The sequence below is a fragment of the Ixodes scapularis genome, unplaced genomic scaffold (genome assembly GCF_016920785.2).
Source record: "Ixodes scapularis isolate PalLabHiFi unplaced genomic scaffold, ASM1692078v2 PGA_scaffold1__304_contigs__length_218370807, whole genome shotgun sequence".
NCBI lineage: Eukaryota > Metazoa > Arthropoda > Arachnida > Ixodida > Ixodidae > Ixodes > Ixodes scapularis.
In genome coordinates, this window is record NW_024609846.1 from 200,048,763 (window position 1) to 200,068,534 (window position 19,772).

Consider the following 19,772-nt stretch of genomic DNA (forward strand, 5'->3'; position numbering starts at 1 on the left):
GTCGCTCGTTCTCGTTCCATCACGGCTTAAAGTTAACAAAGAATAGCCGCGGAGAATATTATTTATATTTCTCTGAATTCTAACAGCTGTGGCGTAGTTTGGCGACGAACATCAGATCTCTCACAAGCTCCAAGGTGAATATTTCGCAAGTTCATTAGTGGATTATAGGTACGTGTTATTTTGTGTAGTTTTTGCCTTTTCATTGTTATTTGCTTTGTCTTATTTACTGTGCCACACTCCACTCTGTAATACCTTCGAGCCCTGAGAAACATAATAAATGAAATGAAATAAATGAAATTTATTTCATTTATTTTATTTATTTCGCGGTACACTTGCAACCTACCTTACGCGCGATCGATAAAATTATCCCCAAGTTACCCTTTCATTGTTTCGAGTGCTGCTTTTAAGAAGTCATTCTAAGCCGGTAATGAAACATCCTGTATATATTTGTTTCGCACCAAGCACCGTTATTATGCTTTATTTATGTAAGGCTAATGCGGTGTTCCCATATTTTGTTGTACATGCCTCATACGATATACCGCATGTATAGTCTTTGCAAAATACACAAAATAGCGTAACAGGCGAGATATAGTGACGAATGTTAAGGATAGAAGTAGAACGAGGTGGGCATCAGATAAATTCACACTACCGCAATAGACCCTTTCCGCAATTGCTGCTGGCAACTCTGAGACGCATGTTTTTTTATGCTGGAGATTAGAACAGGCAACATTGTTCACGGAGTGCGCCGCCATGACCATATCGGCCGTCGCCGTAGGGAGTGCGAGTAAAGGCGCTGCACACGATCTCCTATCAAGTTGGAGTTTAGCTGCGATTACAGAAGACTTTATAATAAACGATGTTAACGAGTAGTTTTCCGCTCTGAAGACGAGTGACTGGAGACGGTAGCCTAGCTATAATCCGTTACCAAAAACTACCTAGAGCTGTCATCGGTGGAAACGGCGATATTTTTTCGCGGGCGAATTTCCAACTTTGCGTTAGCAGTTGCTGGCACTTACACGTTCCACGTTAATTGTTTTCATAGCTTGTGTGTGGTGTGCCCCCCATTATGTGCCTTCCGTAACCAACGAACTTGCCCTCGTCGCGTTTTCCGGCGATAGTCAGATTTTTTTGCTCACAACCGTATCTCTCAGAAAGCAAATGAGGATACAGTGAAAGGGAATACCACGCACCAAAGTTCGTCAGAATCGAGCTCGTGCTAAGATGATTTTATGTTGAGATAAATACTCGGTCTAGCAATATCGTCGTTGCAGCACGACAAAAGTATGCCCCGATATTTGTTTTCAAACAAGCTCGCTACCGCCTGCTATCGGCGGACCCTTCCGCGCTTCCAGTTTTCCTCTTCTTTTGTTTTGCAACATTTTGCTACCTCTAATACTTTCTACAATGCGTGCAGATTCTTATGTAATTATTAGAAATACTTCTTTGGAAAAAGATTTTCTTACCCGGTCGCTGTGCGTTGCTGAAGAACAAATGAATATAGAACCGGAAATGTACTTGGGTAGAGAATACCAAGATGCCCTCGTGATATCAACTCCCGCCGAATGCTGTCAATAAAAACGCGTACGCGAGAGCAGTTTTTGGAGGCTCTGTTGCGACAGTACTTGTAGGCCTGCTTCGGTATACAGAGCTAATTTTCAATTATGTAAAAGAAAACAAAACAAAAACTCCCACTAACATTTTTTTTTTTTTAAATTATAAATAACGCATTTTTGATTTTTGTGAGTATATGTGATACACGTAGGCATTTTCTTGTTTCTCAATGCGCTAGGATCATGCTGTGCAGATAGATTCGGGAAACAATGTTTCACCTTGTTTTTGTTATTATCACTGACCCCTGACTTTGTACTGAGTGGGATGATACTAAGCAATAAAAAGGCATGTTTCGAACAGAGTAGGCAGCTGCAGGGGCGCAAGCACTTGAAGTTCTCGCTAGATATTTATTTTCTTATCAATCCTGTTGGTCATTCGAGACCCAAACAGAGGTGAGCGTTTCTAATAAAAAGAGCCACAACGGTGGTATAAACGCTTTGCACACGCGCCAGAATACACCACCATCGCTGACCTTCTCTGGTCTCACCGAGACCAAGCCGCTAAAGCGGGCTTCGACGAGCCCCCACAAGGGCCAGTGCTGGGGAGAATGACACAGACAAATCTAAAATGAAGTAACCGGCGCTGATGTTGTAATTATGAAGCGAAGTGACCAAAATAAGATAAAACAAAAGCTAAAGGTCGGTTTCGGCGGCACCCATGCACAGCTGCTGCAAAGTATCCATAACACATTCAACAAAGGGAAGAAAAAGGTTGCATTGGTACATTCAATACAACAAGTAGCACAACGACAAAACTGATAATTTTATGCTGAAATATTGTACAAGGTTTATGTCACGGTAAAGCATCGATGTGAGACTCTGGGAAAAACACTTCGCGGGGGTGTACTATTTACGACTGTTTCTGGCGGCCGAGGGGGGCCAGCCTCAGCACCGAGGCGTAGTTTTCAAACGATGCTGCTGGATGGCGCAGCATTTATGGAAGGGGCGGAGATTTGCTAGGCGGTGCAAACCACCGCCCAATTGAAGGGTTCAGCCCAATTCATCCATTTTTCCATCAGCTCTATGTACAGACTAGCAACATTTTTCATAGGATAACCTTACCGTCCGCGAAGGCTATACTTTAAAGGGGGAATTCAACGAAATTTGAAATATATCCGTCGTGTTCAAAAATAGGTTGAATATGATACACAGTATCCGTAAATGACAATCGCAAGTTAGTATTTTGAGCCTGGTGGCCGTATTTTTTGTTATAAACGGCCCACTCTAGCAAGCGCTCGGAGAAGGCCCAGCTTAGAGCACGTGACATCCGACGCAATCATGACGCAGGTCGTCTCAGGACGAGCAAAGCTACCGCGAGGCTGACGTCGAGAGGATGGCCTAGTCGTTCCAGCCACCGAAGCGGCTGCTTTTGTAAGAATTTTGAGTGACGGGTTAATCTTCTATAATCTTGTAGAGAAACAATAGACCCTTTCCAAAATTCAGTGCCATCTGGTGGATGAAATGGCAGTTTAACTTTTGCCATACCAATGGCGGCAATGAACCCGTAGCCTGCAGTATTTTATCGGGCACCGTCACTTTTGCATGTCAACGGCAGACGAGAATAAACTTTTCGGTATACAGGTTTTTCTGGATCATCTCTTCCAGTGTCGATTCCCACAACGATGCAACCAGTCAAAACGAAGCGCCAACCAAGACAGACGCCTTGATAAAGTTCTTTAAGGTAAGGGGTTTCGAAGTCGATTTTGTGCAACTAACAGGTTCACTGGGCTCGAATTAGAGAAATGAACACTTGGGCAGCGCTTGCATTCGATTCCGGTTTCGCAACGTGCTAACGTCTAGAATGTATAGGCCTCGAATCCTCAGCCTAGGAGTATCTTCAACATGTTCCTTCATCAGAAAGCCGCCATTGGTATGGCACATATGCCATCTTTCAGATGGTGATCATAGTGATCAAAGCGGCCAGACTGAATTTCGAAAAGGGTCTATAGCGACGTCTGGGACGCAGAAAGTGAATTCTCGGGAAGAGGGGAGTTCATCCTTCCCCTCTTCCCTCGTTGTGGCCGGAGGCGAGACAATAACCGTCCCTACCTTTCAAGGTACCTATAGACGGGCATTACAAACGAGGCGCTAGCGGGATCCACCTGATGCTCTTTGCTAATCATTTAATTCGTTTTAAATCTCTTTTTGTGTCTTTTTTAACAAGATATTGGTGTGTCCGACGTCATACTGCTCCTTTGAACACATATAGACCATAAAAGCAGCGCCGAAATTTCGTTGTAGTACTCCTTTAGGAGTTAGTTCACCGTGACTGCTGCGTCTGCTTATTTCATGGTAACACAATAACTTGCCTAATGATCTCCTTGCATCGAAAGCGATATTACGCGGGTACAACCAGGCCCAATAAAAGGCCACTAAGAATACGCTACGAGGAAAAGTGAAGACGGTACGGGCGCGAAACGACATTGTTTTTGTCGCGGTCGGAAGTGCTTATTGGAGGAAAGGAGTCGACCCGGCGGCCCGGTCGTCTAGACTAATGAGGTAGCTTGTCCGGTTTGTGTCTGCTACAGGATATGTCTTCATATTAACCGCTCATCCCTAAGCTGACAGTGCGGCGGCAGTGACGAGCCCTCCGGACCAATCAACAGCCGCCTCCTTTTCATTGCCCGAAGCCGGCCTCTGGGCCTGGGGAGGGCCGGGATCGTGATCACGTGGCGAAAGATAGACGTGCGACTTGTTCAACGTGCACGTAGCTTCTATCGCACTGTCAGCTTAGTGGTGGACATAGTATTGATGGGACATATACAGAAACCGCCCCAATTGCCGGTGCATAGAGGGTGTTTTTTTTTATTCTTACAGATCTGTTTAAAGAAAGCCATGAAAGCTACACTTATGCGGTTTGTGTGAGGGAGTTATACGCCCAGGATACGTTATGTCGGTGGCTAATCTTTGCAATAAGTCGGCTAATTAATTAAAATTTGTTAATTATCTTTTTAATTCGTGAAAATAGACGTATGGTTCCAATTAGAAACTTGCTGAGCGTTATTGAAAACTACTAAATCAGTTATTTTCAGAAAGACGTTCAGCGCGTGAGAAGCGTAGTAGTGCACTAAAGTTACCACTGCTGGAGCAGGTACAAGGCTTGCGGCTGCGGCAATGCGCCCGCGCGATTTTTCCTTCTCTTATCTAGCCCAGCCTTGTATCTGCTCCACGATTGGTAAATTGAGCGGACTGTCGCGCTTTTCATGAGCTAAAAGTCTTTCTAAATATTACTGATTTAGGGGTTTTGGACGACGCTCAGCAAATTTCTAATTGGAACCATGTGACTATTTTCACTAATTAAAAAGTTAATTAACGAATTTTAATTAATTAGCCGACATATAGCGAAGATTAGCCACCCCCATAATGTCCCCCTGGACGTATACCTCACCCTCACAAACCGCATAGGTGTGGCTTTTATGTTTTTTAAACAGATCTGTAAGAAAAAAAAAACAGAAAAAAAAAAACACCTGGTGTAATTTTTCTTATCGGACTTTAATTTATCCTCCTGCATCTTGCTCCTGACGTGGAGGTTTGCGAGAATAAAGATCTGACCTTATACAACTAAAAAAAAACTCAACACTCTTTTTAATAGTAGGATCGTTCGTAACATTATCCACGCTGTGTGTAATGTACATGCGAAATTCAATGGGGCATGCGAGCCAGCATCAAAAGAAAGGGAACTCATTAGCATTGGGCATACAGATACGCTTCGTTTTTGTTGTTGTAACACTAAATGCTCTACTTGATGGCAACGTTTTGTGGTTGTCCCCGAATAGAGTTCCTATTTCCCGAAGCATTTGATGAAGTTTATAGGATAATTTTCTCTTCGTGTTACGCGGCCCAATGCATACCGGTGCGAAGGCATTTTTAACAGAAGCATAGATCTGCGTTTCGGTTCATTCTGGGAAAGTGTTTGGTAACGAAAGTCAGGTTACTCTGCGGAAATGAAATACCGGGTAATTTACAACGCGACATAAAACTGGAGTTTAAAATTTTTTGCATATTTACAAAAAGTTGCGGACAACTTAACTTCTTTTGAGCGAGTGTCTGAGCGATGGGCAAATATATACACATTGGGATTCTTCAATAATTCCACTCCTCCAGTCTGGGCAAGCGCTACATTAGACTTGAGAAGGAACGATTATTATTCTAGATCACTAGTAACTCGATTGTATCCTCTCGATTTCTTCACGGATACGCATTTTTCATAAACAACCCTTTCTGTAAGAAAAAAGACACACAAAAAACCTTGCCAGTTGGCTAGCTGAATTCACTACCATAACATTTTATATCACTATCTACCAATATACGAGCGCATTAAAAACTTAATTTAAAGATAGCTACATCGCCTGGACTGAAGAGGAGTTAAAGTACAATGGTGGAGGGGGGCGGGATGCAGACACGAAAATCAAGAGGATTCAAATGATCTGGAATACGATCAAAACAGGTCAGTCGAAACACAACCAAAACATCCGAGTTTTTGAGAAGCGAAGCCGCGGCTATACTTCACTGCACTCTGCGGCAAACTGCGGCGGACGCTGCGAACGACCGAAGCCAATCCAATGGCGTGAGGACATGTCACGTGACTTGCAGGAGGGCGTAAAGTCACGCGATTCGTTCGCAGCTCAAGACTGACTGGGGTGGCTGGCAGCGTTCGCTGCGGTCCATCCTAGGGTGCAGACGGAGTGTCCTCATCCAGAGTAGTAAACAGAGCCTTTGACGCGCCACCAGGGCGTCATTAGCGGGATCTCCGAGCGACCCTGAAAACTCGTTTATTTTTTTTACGTAACTTCCGCACGGCTTCACAGCCGATAAACACGATGCATGCACGGTACGAACGGCCGACAGCCTGACCTTGTCTGGGCCGCCGCCGACGCGAGGTCGACGAATGTCTGCGATGATTACGGGGGAGAGTTGGCGAGGTTGACCGGATCAACGCGCCTACTTTCCCGAGAAGTTGTTCGCTACGAAGCCGTTGGCCGAGCTACTCGGGAATCCGGCGAGCCGCATAACTTAGCCATGCGAGAAGGACAGGTTAGAGACCGGGCTGTTGAAAGGGCTGTTGAAAGGACTTCAGCGAGAAGTCCCTCGAAGAATCAACAAACCATCGCGCGCCGAGGACCACGCGCGGGGCCGAGGTTGTGCGCTGATTCATCGAATCTTTAAAGTACGATCTTCCGAAGGTAAGATCCGTAAAGCCGGGTATTATTCTCTCCGGGCTTCACTAGGAGGGGAATTTATCAAAGGAAGCCCAAAAGCGCGGCTAAACTTTGGAATAATGTTCGTTGTTAACCGAGATCAGGGAAAACATTTAATTCTTTTTGCCTACAAGTAACTATGAAAAAAAAAAAAAAAGACCTATCTAAAAATGTGTATCATGAGTAGTTTAGTTGCATATATTACTGACGGAAGCGATCGGTGACGTGATTGATACCGGATTAGGTTTATTCAATTACGCTGAGAGTGACAGTAACCCGGCATTCGTATGTTATTTCGTAGTAAAGCGCGACAGCAGGATTTAAGACATCGCTTTAAGGTACCGAGAACTGAAATTGGGTACTTTGCCGTAGGCATTATCTCAAGCTATAGACGAATTTCTGTCGAAGTTCTCAAGCTTGTCACTTCTGGCTGATATCGTAATGCAAGAAAAGTAACAAACCCCCCCCCCCCCCCCCCAGAAGCAAAAAAAAATATGAGAGCAATTCCCTCACTGAAAGAGTAACAGGCGTTCCCCGATATATGATAAATATTCAAAACCTGCAACAAAAGTATACGCCCCCTTTAGAACTGCCGCCATGCTTTTTAATCCCACACGTGACACATGTAGATCGAGATGCGTGCTGTCACGACAATACAACTGTGGCTAATTTGAACCTAAGCGAGCGCTTTTTCACGCCACTGACCGAATACACCGAGTACTTTTTAACACCCGGGTCACTGACCTCGAAGAGACTAGAGTCACTGAATGTTCCCAGAGTACGGAATTTCATTCAGTCCCCTTACCGGAAGTCAATCCTTCAGAATCCAGTTCTGATTGGTTGGTTTAGCCTGCGACGAAAGCTATCAGCCTACCATTTTGGAGACAGGCCCAAAACCTAACTCCGGTGCTTTAAGTCCGGCGGCCAGTGGCCAGCGAGGACAGCCAGGCCGTCTCCCGGGCTCGACAACAGGAGAGGCACCCGGCGACCGGAGAAAAGATGAAAGCAAGTTACGTTTGCTTCCAAACTTCCCGTTGTGTGATTTCTTGAAGAGCAAACGGAGCATGCCCTAATCGGGCGGCATTAACCTATTGAGCGACCCGCTAACTCAGTCATTGGTACCCCCACTTCCACCCTTCGCCGAAATGCTTCTTCTGTGGGTGGTGATGGGTGATGGGGACCACGTCACCTGGGAGTGCAAGAAGATCCAAGGATTGGACCCGATTCCCAATCCGAGGAGGGGGAGCTGGTACGCAGCACTCCGTGTGGTGACCATGATAGTCAAACTTGGCTGATTCGGAGAGCCACAGCGCTAACGGCCGCGATTGGAACCCCTGAATAGAGGTACCCAGCCAAGTCTTCTTTCTCGATCAAGATTAGTTTCTTTTCCCGCCCTTCCCACTATCCTCCCGCTCTCATGCAATAAAGCTGTTTTCAATCGAGTCGAATCGACACTAGATGCTCCGCTTTCAGCGCGAGCTCGATGGCTTCCGCAATGCTTTGGTTGCGTGTGCCTGCGCGTTCACACTTGTGTTGGCAAAGGCAGAACGCTCGCGCGGAAGACGGAGCTTCTTGTCCCAGCTTGAGAAAGGACACGGGTCTTTTAGAGGTAAAAGATTTCTAAACCTTAATTCTTGTGAAAACAGCGATGTTGACCTTTAGAGCACTTACTTTTTTGAATCTACCACCTTTCTAATTTTGTGGATGAATATTTGAGCTATAAATAAATTTACAATGTCTATATAGGCTGAATGTACGTTGAAGTTGTCTCTGAAGCACCATTTTCACAAAACACAATTTTTGGAGTTGTTGGAAATTTGCAGGAGGAATCTCTGAGCATCTAGTGCAGGTAAAAATATAACTTTTCCTGAAACATGCAGCTAAATGCGTGAAGCATACAATGTTGAGAGCAGATTTGAAATATAGGTCTAAGAAAGTTCTTAATTTATCTTTTGTTTTATTACTTGTTAGCCACACATTGAACACTGAACTTCAATGTTTGACAAAATCACTAATAGGTTAATTTTAAAAGTGTTTTGAACAATGTAATATCTGCACATCGTAATATCTAGCCATGTGTTAAAGATAATATTTTGTTGAGTAGTTTTTCCTCTATTGTTCCTCCAAAGAAAAACAAACGAGTTTTAATTATCTTGAGGACAATTCTACTGACTGAAAAAATGACCAGATATTAGAAATAAGCACAAAAAATTCAATAAGGTTGTCATTGGGTTTGCTCTTAAAATAAGAAGGAAAACAGCTCCAAGACCAGCGTTGCTCCTTAAGGGTGAACGGAGCATTGTGCTCGTTGTGATACGCTGCAAGCCGTGCAGGCGATGACGCGAGCGAGGCGGCGCTGCCTGGATGGCAACTCCGTCTCACCCTACGAAGGGCCCGAAGGCTGGGGGCTGGAGCACTAGCTCAGAAAAGCTCGTATCCGCCTTTCAAAAGTGTGTGCGAAAGAAGTCCCCAAATACAGATTACGAAGAGCACTACATTTTTGCAGGTGGTTCTCTGTCGTGATTGCGCGCTATTTTATATTTGTAAAGTAAATGCATACGGTAATTAGTTGCGTAAACATTCGTGCCATATTTCGTAAGCATGTCTACTGTTTAGAGAAGTTGGAGGGCGCGCGGGCAACGCTGACATAAAGTGGTTCGCCATAGCCAGAATAGTCGAATTCAATTTTTGTGTACGTGCTCGAACCCGCATCTCCCCTCCGCTCGTGGTCCGTACATACGCTCCGGTGTCAAACACTCGATCCGAGTCTTCATTTCTTAACGTCCACTAGCTCTGATCCCGGGTTTTCTTCACCCCATCGCTTTCAGACGGTATTTAATCCCTTCGGTAGTCTTCAAGGGTAGCAAGAAGGTGGAGCCGCCGCGAGAGCTCGATGAGCACAGGAAAAACTCGCCTCCGCATGACGCCTCTTGGCGCACTGACACGTACGACGGAGCAAATATACCACGTGGTTTCTACCAGGCTCATGATTGGACTTGGCGGCCTGTAGTATTGGGCTTTAGTTCATTGTAGGACGAGACGGAGTATAATTATGGGAGGATGAAGGGCCTTGTCCTCCAGTTGGGATTGGTTTAACACAGAGGTCTCCAAACCCCAGCCCGCGGACCATACCCAGCCTGCAGAAGGATTCCGACCGTCACGTGGCAGGCCGCGGTCCTTCCAAACAGACCCGGCTCGCTTCCAGCAGATCCAGTATTTCCGGAGAAGAAAGATGTGTGCCTAAAACCCGAATGCGCAAAAGAGGATACCAGAAAGAACGAAAGGCATCGTAACGGGGTTCCCTCACCAGGTCTGAACATTATCATTACCATTCTTAGTCCCCGACTTCGTGTTTGTCCAGCTGTGTTAAAATTTCTTTGGGTCCTTACGCACACTGTGGCACCATTCGCTTTACCATTCTCATTAGTATTGTGCACTGCGGGAATGTACGGAAGTTTCCACGCGAATTAATTTCGTGAGTTTTTGTGGTCACAACTGTTGTGTAGCATCATAATTAGGTAAATATTAAATTTAAAATTAAAGTATATGTAGTCATCCAACTTAGGTTTTCTTTTTCTTTTTTTAACCTAATTTAACATTTATTCATGCGTTTAAATTCTTACCTAGACCTAGATATATTCATTTTGTTTTTCCTCGTTTATAATTACTTTCTTTTTCTTTGGCCCTCGAGACTTTGACAGACCTCTAATTCGGCCCCTTAGTAAAAACGTTTGGAGATCCCTGTTCTATAACACCTGTAGCGACCACTTTAGTGGCCAGCTGACGAGTGTTAGAAGATTAATTCACCCGAAAATTAACGCCATTCAAGTTTTGCATCGCGAAGGTGGAAATTGATTTCTCGAATATCCCCAATTGACAAAACAACACTCCTAAAAAAGATAGTTGTTTTTAATTAAATCTTGTTTTGTATACACATTTGTGCAGCGTATTAGCATTATTTATGAGAGACACGTAGGATGTCGTGTACGCTGTAGATTGTTTAGTCTTGTGTCGCGCGTGTAACCCACTCACCGTTAATCACGAAGGCGTGCTGCAGTCGCTCTGGGTAGTTGGCCTCGTACATGCGCAGGAATCCGCCCAAAATAGCCAGGGCTGCGAAACACAAAGAAGCCAGTACCAACGCTTAAAAGACAGGTGCCGCCTAACTCGCCCCTTGTGTGAGAGAGAACAAAGGAAGTGAAAATGGGACCATCAACGTTCGAATAGCACACATATCCGCTTAAATAAATGGAGGTAAACAAGATTTGTATTCATTTAGCTTTATGACTATTTGCTGGATCGCGCTTTCCCGCTCCGTGAGCGCGTCCGCTGGAAGATCCAAATGGGCCATCCTGAGCCCGCGTAAAGTGTTACGGGGGAAGCGTTGCGGAGGCTGGGCGGTTGCGTGCTGAAAGACACGTCTTGTGCTCGTGTGCCATCACTCGCCAACGTTTTTGAAGACTTAATATAAACGGTCCCAGCTGCCTTTGAGAACCTATCGAAATTCGGACGAAAGCGCGACACTGCAGAAAGAAAAGCGCAACTCATCGAACGCGAGTCTCGCGGCGAGGCGGCGTGACCAAAGGACGTGCCTTGGCACGCGTAAGTGCTTCGTCTCTGTGCCTTCGCACGCTTGGATACCGATCATGAATCGACGCCATGTGGATCTGTTAATCCTTAGGGAAAGTTTTGAAGCTGTGTCGCGCGCACATGTCTTTGCTGTACACATATAGGTTGCGGAGGCCTTGATTGTCCAGCTGTCCTTGCGAGTTTCTATAGATAATCAATGATTGCTATCGGTAAAAAAATGAAATCAGTGGTTGCTATTACTCATTGCTAACCATGATTATGTTTGAAATCTACTAAAATGTATCCAAATGAATCACGTCGAAAGGAAAAACAGATAGAGCAGTGCAGGTTCTGGTCTGCGAGTGCCGAAGACAGTCGTCGAAGTAAAGTAAAACGCTGCTCCAAGGCCACATCCTCTTCATGCACGTTGCACTCGCGGAACTTTCCCGAAGCGCTAACACATCCAGACGGCGTTAATTCTTGATCGTTACCTTAGCATGTGAAGGCACAGAGACACGCAGCACTTCGGCGTGCCAAGGCATGTCCTTCGATCAAGCGGACTGACCGCGATACTTGCGTTCTACGAGTAGTGCCCTTTTACTACGGTGCTGCGCTTTCGTACACATTTCCAGGGGTGCTCAAAGGCAGCCACGACCGTCTACACAGGGTTTTCAAAAACTTCTTCGGCGAGAGAAAGCGAACGAGCAGAAAACGCATCTTTACGCACGCAGCCATCCAGCCTCTGCAACACTTCAGCCGTCTGACTTTACACAGGCCTGAATTTACTCAGGCCCGACAATATGCCTAATTCAAAGCTTCCGGTAGCCGGACTTGCGCTGCAGCGACCAAGCGGAATTGCGCGATCCAGCAAATTGTCGAGGAGATTAATGCATGCATTGCCCAGGGCACGGATACTAAAATACGCAGGCGAGCCGGTAAATTAACTTCATATTTTAAGAAAAAGAAAACAGAAACGAAAAAATAAAATAATAAAGACGGGCACCACTGCTCGATGGTGGTGTGATTACCACCACTCCTGTGTGTGTGTGTGGGGGGGGGGGGGGGGAGGGGGGGAGGGCTGTATAACCATTCAGAGGGTGGCCCACTGACTTCCACTAGAAGACTGGATAGCGCATGGAGCAAACAGGTATGAAGCCACCGGAAGTAAGTGGCTTGTCCCTGAAGTGAGCTAATGACAGGCTTTCCAACTCTGCCGAGTGTTGTTCCAAACAATGGAGATAAGAAGCTTCTGGACGCGATATGACGCCACCAGAGTTGACGCAAGGGGAAGACTTCCTGTTTGGATGGACACACCTCCAACGCTGACCAAAATTAAAATACGCTATTGGACGGACATGGGCAGCCTTGCTGGCGTTCCCTGAGACCTTGACCTCTACTTCCGGCTTCGTTAGGGATTTTCTCGTTTGCTTGGTTTAAGCCGGTATGTCGCCTTCTCTTATTCCTACCTCCATGATTCGAACAATGACCAAGGTGCTTGCTTTGTTGTTGCTCTGTCAAGAGAGTCTGCTCGATGCGCATTAACAGCTCATGCAGGCCCGAGATGTCTTCTGCGAAGCCATTCGAGGTACGAGAATTTCGAGATTCCAGTTGATTAAGTGTGCATGCCCCAGGTTCAAATACCTCAGTCTCAAGACTGAATGTAAGAAGGCATTATTAAAACCCACGTGGAAATGCGAGAGAGCGCGAAACAAAACTTTGACTAAGTGTACTATAAAGTCCAGCAGACACTAGACTTCTGGTACATGCATCGGACTTCCGGTGGCTTCACTCACGCCTGCCTCGGAGCGCGGCTGGGAGCACGCCAGCAAGGGGTACACGAATGTATAAAAGTGGCGATGTGAAATAAAAGCGGTAGTTGTGTTTTGAGACGGTGTGTGCGCTTGTCTATTATTTTATGTCTTCCCAGTCTCGGCTTTTGTTCCATTATATTTTAAAATACTAGAAATTTGTTTTTGTTTTTCACTTTGAGAATTGTAGTAAAAAAGCACCGCATCTCGCCGAGCGTTACCAATTTTCCTCTTCACGCGCTATATTAAACAGACAAGGAACTTTCAACGTCTTCCTCCTTAGCTTTCCTCTTCAACTTAAAAGTGATATAAAAAAAAGAAAAGATAGAAATGACCACACGAAGTGTGGTGCGATTGCCAGCGGTAGCTGCCACGCTGTGATATGTAGCCACTAACTCGACTCCAAATATTCGTCGACGGATTGATTGTTGACGATCGCGTATGTCCCAGTGACGCACTGCTCGTGTCCAATCCGCGAACTGGGTTCGGCTGACGGGCTTTGAATAACGCGGATGTCTCACCGAGAGAAGGTGAAGAGTTTTTGAAGGAAAGAGGAAATAGTCCGCTATATTTCTAAAATTTTCTACCGAAAAGCAGGGTTTTCTGCACTCTATCCTTGGGTACAAATTTTATTTTAACCAACTAAATTATATGCAATTAGTATAATATCGATCGAAAATCGCTGGTTGCAGCCAAGAATTCATTTCATGGTCCCTTTAAGATAGTACTTTACGTGCTTTTGAAATCTATTATTTGCTACTTTTGATAAACCTACACGTTTCAGACGTAAAAAGCCTCGTTTGCTTGTCATACGTATGAACTTCTTGACTTGACGATATAGACGCTGGGTACAACCATTTTCTATAGATCCGTGGCTGTTAAGACCGACATAAAGGCTGCCGAACAAAGCTTAGAACGCTACACTTTCGCTCACTTTTGTGTACTGTATGAAAACATTTTGTTTTCTAAAGCTAAGCGCGGTTTACGGTTTAAGGTTTAACAGTGTTCGAAAGGGATCGGGGGCTCCTTCCGGTTGATCTCTTTTAGTTCGGTAATTAGATTTCTGTACTCCAAACAAGAATGAAGTGTCCTGGAATTTCTGTAATGTATTTTGGACTCCTCTAGGCGATAAGCACAAAAATATATTTCAGGGCATAAAAAAAATCTTGTCATCCCAACTTTCTAGACGCTGACGCAAATATTAATTTGAAAAAAAAGTCAATCACATAAAACGACTAACGAAATCAAAATAACAGATTCCAACTAAAGTACGACATAAATGTGATAGTCATCATGCTTACCGTCGCCCGTGAGTGCTTGCATCATTGAGAAGTCCGCGAAGTCGAAGATGACTGTCTGCGTTTCCACATGCTTACCAAGCTGTAAAAATCAATTGAGAAGCGAGAGAATTGTTGACTTAAACGTTTAGTGGTGAAAACCGTTAGTTAAAAAAAGTGTCTCGGTTCCCAGTTTTTATTTTTTCTTCAAAATTTCAAGTTAAAACCCAAGTCTTACTTGTGTGAAGTAATAAAACATTCGTGCTTATGAGCAACTAGTTTTTCGATTTGTTTAGCTACCTGTCCAATATCGGTAAAACGGCTCCTATGCGCAAAAACTACCTAAAACCTTACGGAGCTGTAAGAAGCCATACACGACCACTTTTCATTACATGGAAACATGTTCGGACTTTCGGCTGAAGCGACGTCATCTAGCCGCGCGGATATGAGTTAGTGAAGCAAATGCTTCGCGCTCATGGGAAGCTGGGGAAACTGGGGAAACTCCTTGCACCCCTAGAACTGTTCTAAACGAGAGTTTAAATTTGATTACTTTCTGAAGACGGGAAATGGACGGGTTGTCAAGTCTCTTTTTAACCTATTTCAAATTAGTGAAATATAAGTGTTGTAGAATAGAGACAAAGCTGTGATGAAAGCTACATTAGGAGTTATACAGCCGAAGAATACTTTATGCAGTAATGTAAACAGTTGGGCGAGTTGGTATAGATTGAACATAGTTACAGTTATGCGCAAAAGGGCATGTCTGTCGTCTACGAGTTCCCTTTCTTTGTCCCGGTCCTTCTGGGCGCAACTATAACTATGTTCAATAAAAACCTTATGTGTACTGTTCTATTAAACCGATGTTTGTGACTATTATCCACGCTAGGAATTGCATAAAATACATTGTTTACTGTCTGTAAATAAAGAAAAAGAAGGCATACCTTTACTGCTCACTATCGTGTTCAGGTATAAAGTGGAAAATATTTTTTTAGAACATCGCTAGAACAAAAAAGAAATGTAATTAAATAGTATAAATATTGGTGCATTTTATTATTCGAAACGTTAAGTTGCAATATGACTACTGACGCTACCTTTCTGTTCCGTTTAAGTTTGACGTTCTTGACACGGCGCTACTGAAATTCCCACTTTTATTTCTCTCTTTCTGATCACGGCACCGGTGTCGCCGCTTCCGACTTGTGCACAAGCATTGTTGACCCGTTTCGCGAATACTTCCTCAATCCGGCTCTTATGCGCTCTGTCTACGATGACCGCAGCCGCATGACTTTCCCGGTGTACCGTTTGCTTTCGTGTTGTTTTGTTTTTTTGTTGTTTTTTTGTGTGAAGAAAAAGAAGCAGAATACGACAACGAAGAAATAAATAAAAAATAAAATAAAGCGAACCAGCTGTGAATTGAATCGGCTTAAAACAACTTCCGGCTTTCTAGCGTGCCACCATGGCCTACCGCTGCCACGTGATGACGATTTTTTCTTTTTCTAGTGCAGGAATTAGCAACATTTCGTAAAAAAGCTTTACCTTTGCTAGAGCATAAAAACCAGACGACAATCCTCACACTATAAATTTAAAAAAAAATAACAAAACGTCAAACAAGCTAAAGATGTGGACGATAAAACAAATGGTTGTTTTCTTGCTGTGTTCTGCAAGTACAGTGCTCAGCAAACTTATCTGGAACTGATTCTAAGCCTACCCTTGGCTTGTTCTATTTTATTTTTTCTATGTGTGTTTCCATAGCTCGCGCTAGCCCCAAGCTATTGCTCTTTGTGTCCCTTTATGTCCGTAGCATACCTTGAGTTCACATAATATGCGCAGTTCTCTCATATTTTATCCCTTTTCTGCGTTCAATATCCCACAAGTGTTCCGTATAAGTTTGACGAGGACTGTACATTGAGGCGACAGCGAAGGCGCTGCATGCACACTCCACTGCTCACGTCTCCTCTCATTCTAGCTGATGGCATTCGTGCAACTTCGTGACGTCTTTTGACACCGTGACGTCACACGACACCCGCTAAATTTGGTAAATAAATATTTTCGCTAAATTTAGCGGGGAAACTGTGGCGTCACGTGACGTCACGCAACACGATCACGTGCGCTCTGAAGCCACGCTGTGACTTCCCGCTAAATTTAGCAGGGAACCTTTCCCGCTAAATTTAGCCGAGGAATTTTCCCAATATATTGAGCGAATGATTGGTACCTGTTTAGGGGGTCATGACGTACACGAAGCACGTAGTTCAAATATGAATACAGTGCAACCCACTAATAACGATACCACATATAACTATGTGCCGCTTATAACGATCAGTTCCTTGTCCCGATTCAACGATAATCGGTTATAACGACTGGAATTTCGGGTTTTCTCATTATCGTTACAAGAGGGTTGTAGTGTATTAAGAAACAATACATTCGAGACCTCCAAAAGCATACAAGCCCGATGCAGCTTTTACACAGACGAAAACGCAATGGCACGCATATAGTATTGCTTTTATTATCCTAGAAAGGCTTCAATGATACTTTATTTGCCACGCGTTGTTTTCTCAGATGAACAATACGAAGTAAAAGAAAAGGCTCGTTGCTGATTTTATCACATTTTCCGCGTAAAATGAGGCTACTTGCTCGCGTTTTTTTAGTTACAGACCTTGCCACTGGTAAGATTACATTTTTTCTCCCTGCACGGTTTGTCGCTAAACGTAGGCAAATAAAGAAAATATCTGTAAGCGACCAATGACATGTCTGTGGTACCCGGTGTGGATCTTTAAAGCCCTCCCCACCCCTTCTGTGCACTCTTCCATGCTGTTAGCGTATACATTTTGGCGTTTAAAAGTGTGTCGCGAAGCACCAGATTTTACCGCCTAGGTTAGAGCGCCAAAGGGCATTTGTGGCCAAAGTGGTAGCGTTGGCGACAGTCCTTAAGTTTGAGAGAATAAAATGAAAAATGGCCGATCACTCGCTCGCCTTAACAGTGTTGCTTATATACAAGAGCTGTACAACCACCGTTACATCCTCGCTTACTCATTGCGTGGTGTTTGCTTTCTCCTTTCTTCTCTCCCCGATCTGCCCGAATAAGAAAAACATACTTTTGGTCGAAGGGCGAGTGCACGTATAAACTTCGATACAATGACCCAATTTACCCGCAAATATGAAAACCTCGCGCGATGCAGTAAAGAGGGTGGATACATTTTCTTCGTCCTTCTCGGTTTGCCAAAAGTTTATGTCTTGGAGCTATAGCTAGGCATCTAGTAGTTCTCTTTTATCTCGTTCTGAAAGGGCAGTGTGGACCAGGCGATGAGGACATGAGGCGATGTCTTCGGACGGGCTCACACCAAGTGTGAGCGCCGAGCGTGCGCGGGAACCAGACTGAGCTGAGCATCTGCGCACGCCGCGTGTCGACGTCAGCGCTACCGCAGCGACGTGTCGTCAGAGCCGCATTGTGGTCTACAGCCCAGGGGACGTGTCGAGCTCACCTTTTTGGTCTGTTCCTCCATCACCTTGACTCCAATCTCGCATCGATAGGCCATCAGAGTCAGAATGTCCTTGGCGGTACAGCCACGCATCAGTGCTGCGTGACGAAGAATAAGAACGCATCTGTTTCTCGCTCAATTCACCAACACGGATTGGTCTTTAGTTACACAAATCTCCCATCCAGTCACGTCTGATGTAAACCTTCGGATTGAAATTCAAGCACAATAGTCCTTCATACACGTACACTGGAGATATTCCAAGCAGTGGCAAATCTTGGATACTCTTCTACGCCTTTCATCCGATGATCCTCCACCGCTGCCCACACGAAAAGGGCTAGCCACGCACAAAAAATAGTCTTAGACGTTTCTAAATTGCAAGTCCGTAAACGAAACTCATAAAATAATATCTCGCCATATACGCGAAGTCCGCGAGAAGAATAATTATATATAACATATCAAGAGTGGTTAAACTCTCAAGTGTCAGCCGACATGGTGGAGTGTGGAGTCTCTAAAACGGGGATTCAAACACGGTTTCACAATTTTGCCATGATTTATGGCTCTTTACTGTTATCTCAATACAGACATGCCTCATTAATATGAACGCATCCATTTCACCGAAAATCATTCAGAATGTACAATGTCACTAGGAACGAGACAAAAAATATTCTCAATACATATATATATATATATACTTATATAGGAAGGTATTGGTGTTAGTGAAATCCGTATTAACGAGACATTAATGTATTTGCTTCCACCTGAAAGACGCATGGGCTGTGTATCACTACGACTAAGTTATAACTACAATTAGTACTTGTGTTCGAGTTCAAGCAATTCGGATAGGGAGTTATTCGATCCGAGTGAAACTAGAGCGTAGAGCATGGTTTTCCACAAACAAAGCATTTTTGCGAGAAGACATTTCGTGTAAACAATTTTGAAAACACCAGACCTAACTGTATACCTTCTGTCAATTTAACCTCCGTGTAGTTGTACCAGTAAAGTATTATATTCATACATCGAAACTGAGGGCTCTAAGAAGAAGAAAAAAAAAAAAGGAACGTTGAACGTTTATAGTATATACTATTTTTGAAAACAAATAAAGGAAACACTAGTCACCTATCCTGATAGCATCTTTTTAGTTTTCATACGTATGCAAAAAAAAAAAAAATACTGCGGGTCTAATTTTTTTAATATATATTTTTGACTTCATAATATAACACTCCTGGTCGAATTCCTACAGTAGTTTTTGTAACTACCATTGTTGACTTTGTACACGCCAATGAAAAGCGTTAATAATTTTTACAGGTTACAAACTTATACCAGAAATGACTAGGAAAGGACAAAAGGATGAGACAAAGCGCTAAAAAAAAAGCAGCTAACCAACTGGACCAACGGAAAATTTAACTTCACGTAATACCTACACTTCCAATGCGACCTCAACTCGTTTTAAAGGCTTTACCATAACTAGAATAAGTTCTAGAATATCTGCAACTGTTTTGTATGAGAGGCATATAAAAGAGGCATTAAGCGCATCTTTTTCACAACACGCTGTTGAAACCGTAGTTTAGAAAACGAGTCAAGAAGTAAAACGAGAGAAATGAGGGGAGGTACAGTTAGCTTTTTGCCTGACTTACATCCAGAAATGAACACCGCTTACTTCATTTTTTCTTCTCTCTACCTCATTTATAGAATTGGGGTGCGACGGATACTATGAACCTGTATTTGAACTACTACCTACATTTTATAGTGACGTTGGCAAAGGGATAGATCCAGACAGGGCCACCGTTCTTGTCCACGCCGTACAAGCCCCCTATGAGGTTCTTCGCCAGGAACTGTACAT

The 19,772-nt window shown here is 44.0% G+C and overlaps 1 protein-coding gene across 1 annotated transcript in view; it reads right to left on the bottom strand.

The window, feature by feature from the left end:
• The window catches only part of LOC8041410 (SEC14-like protein 2), a 98,067-nt gene that overhangs the window by 26,055 nt on the left and 52,240 nt on the right, over positions 1–19,772 (bottom strand). Inside the window, exons 5-8 of the mRNA XM_040498897.1 lie at positions 19,671–19,764; positions 17,936–18,030; positions 14,487–14,565; positions 10,841–10,921 (exon numbers count right to left, since the gene is read on the bottom strand). Of these exons, the coding sequence (XP_040354831.1) occupies positions 10,841–10,921; positions 14,487–14,565; positions 17,936–18,030; positions 19,671–19,764 (349 nt within the window). The remainder of the gene's footprint in view (positions 1–10,840; positions 10,922–14,486; positions 14,566–17,935; positions 18,031–19,670; positions 19,765–19,772) is intronic.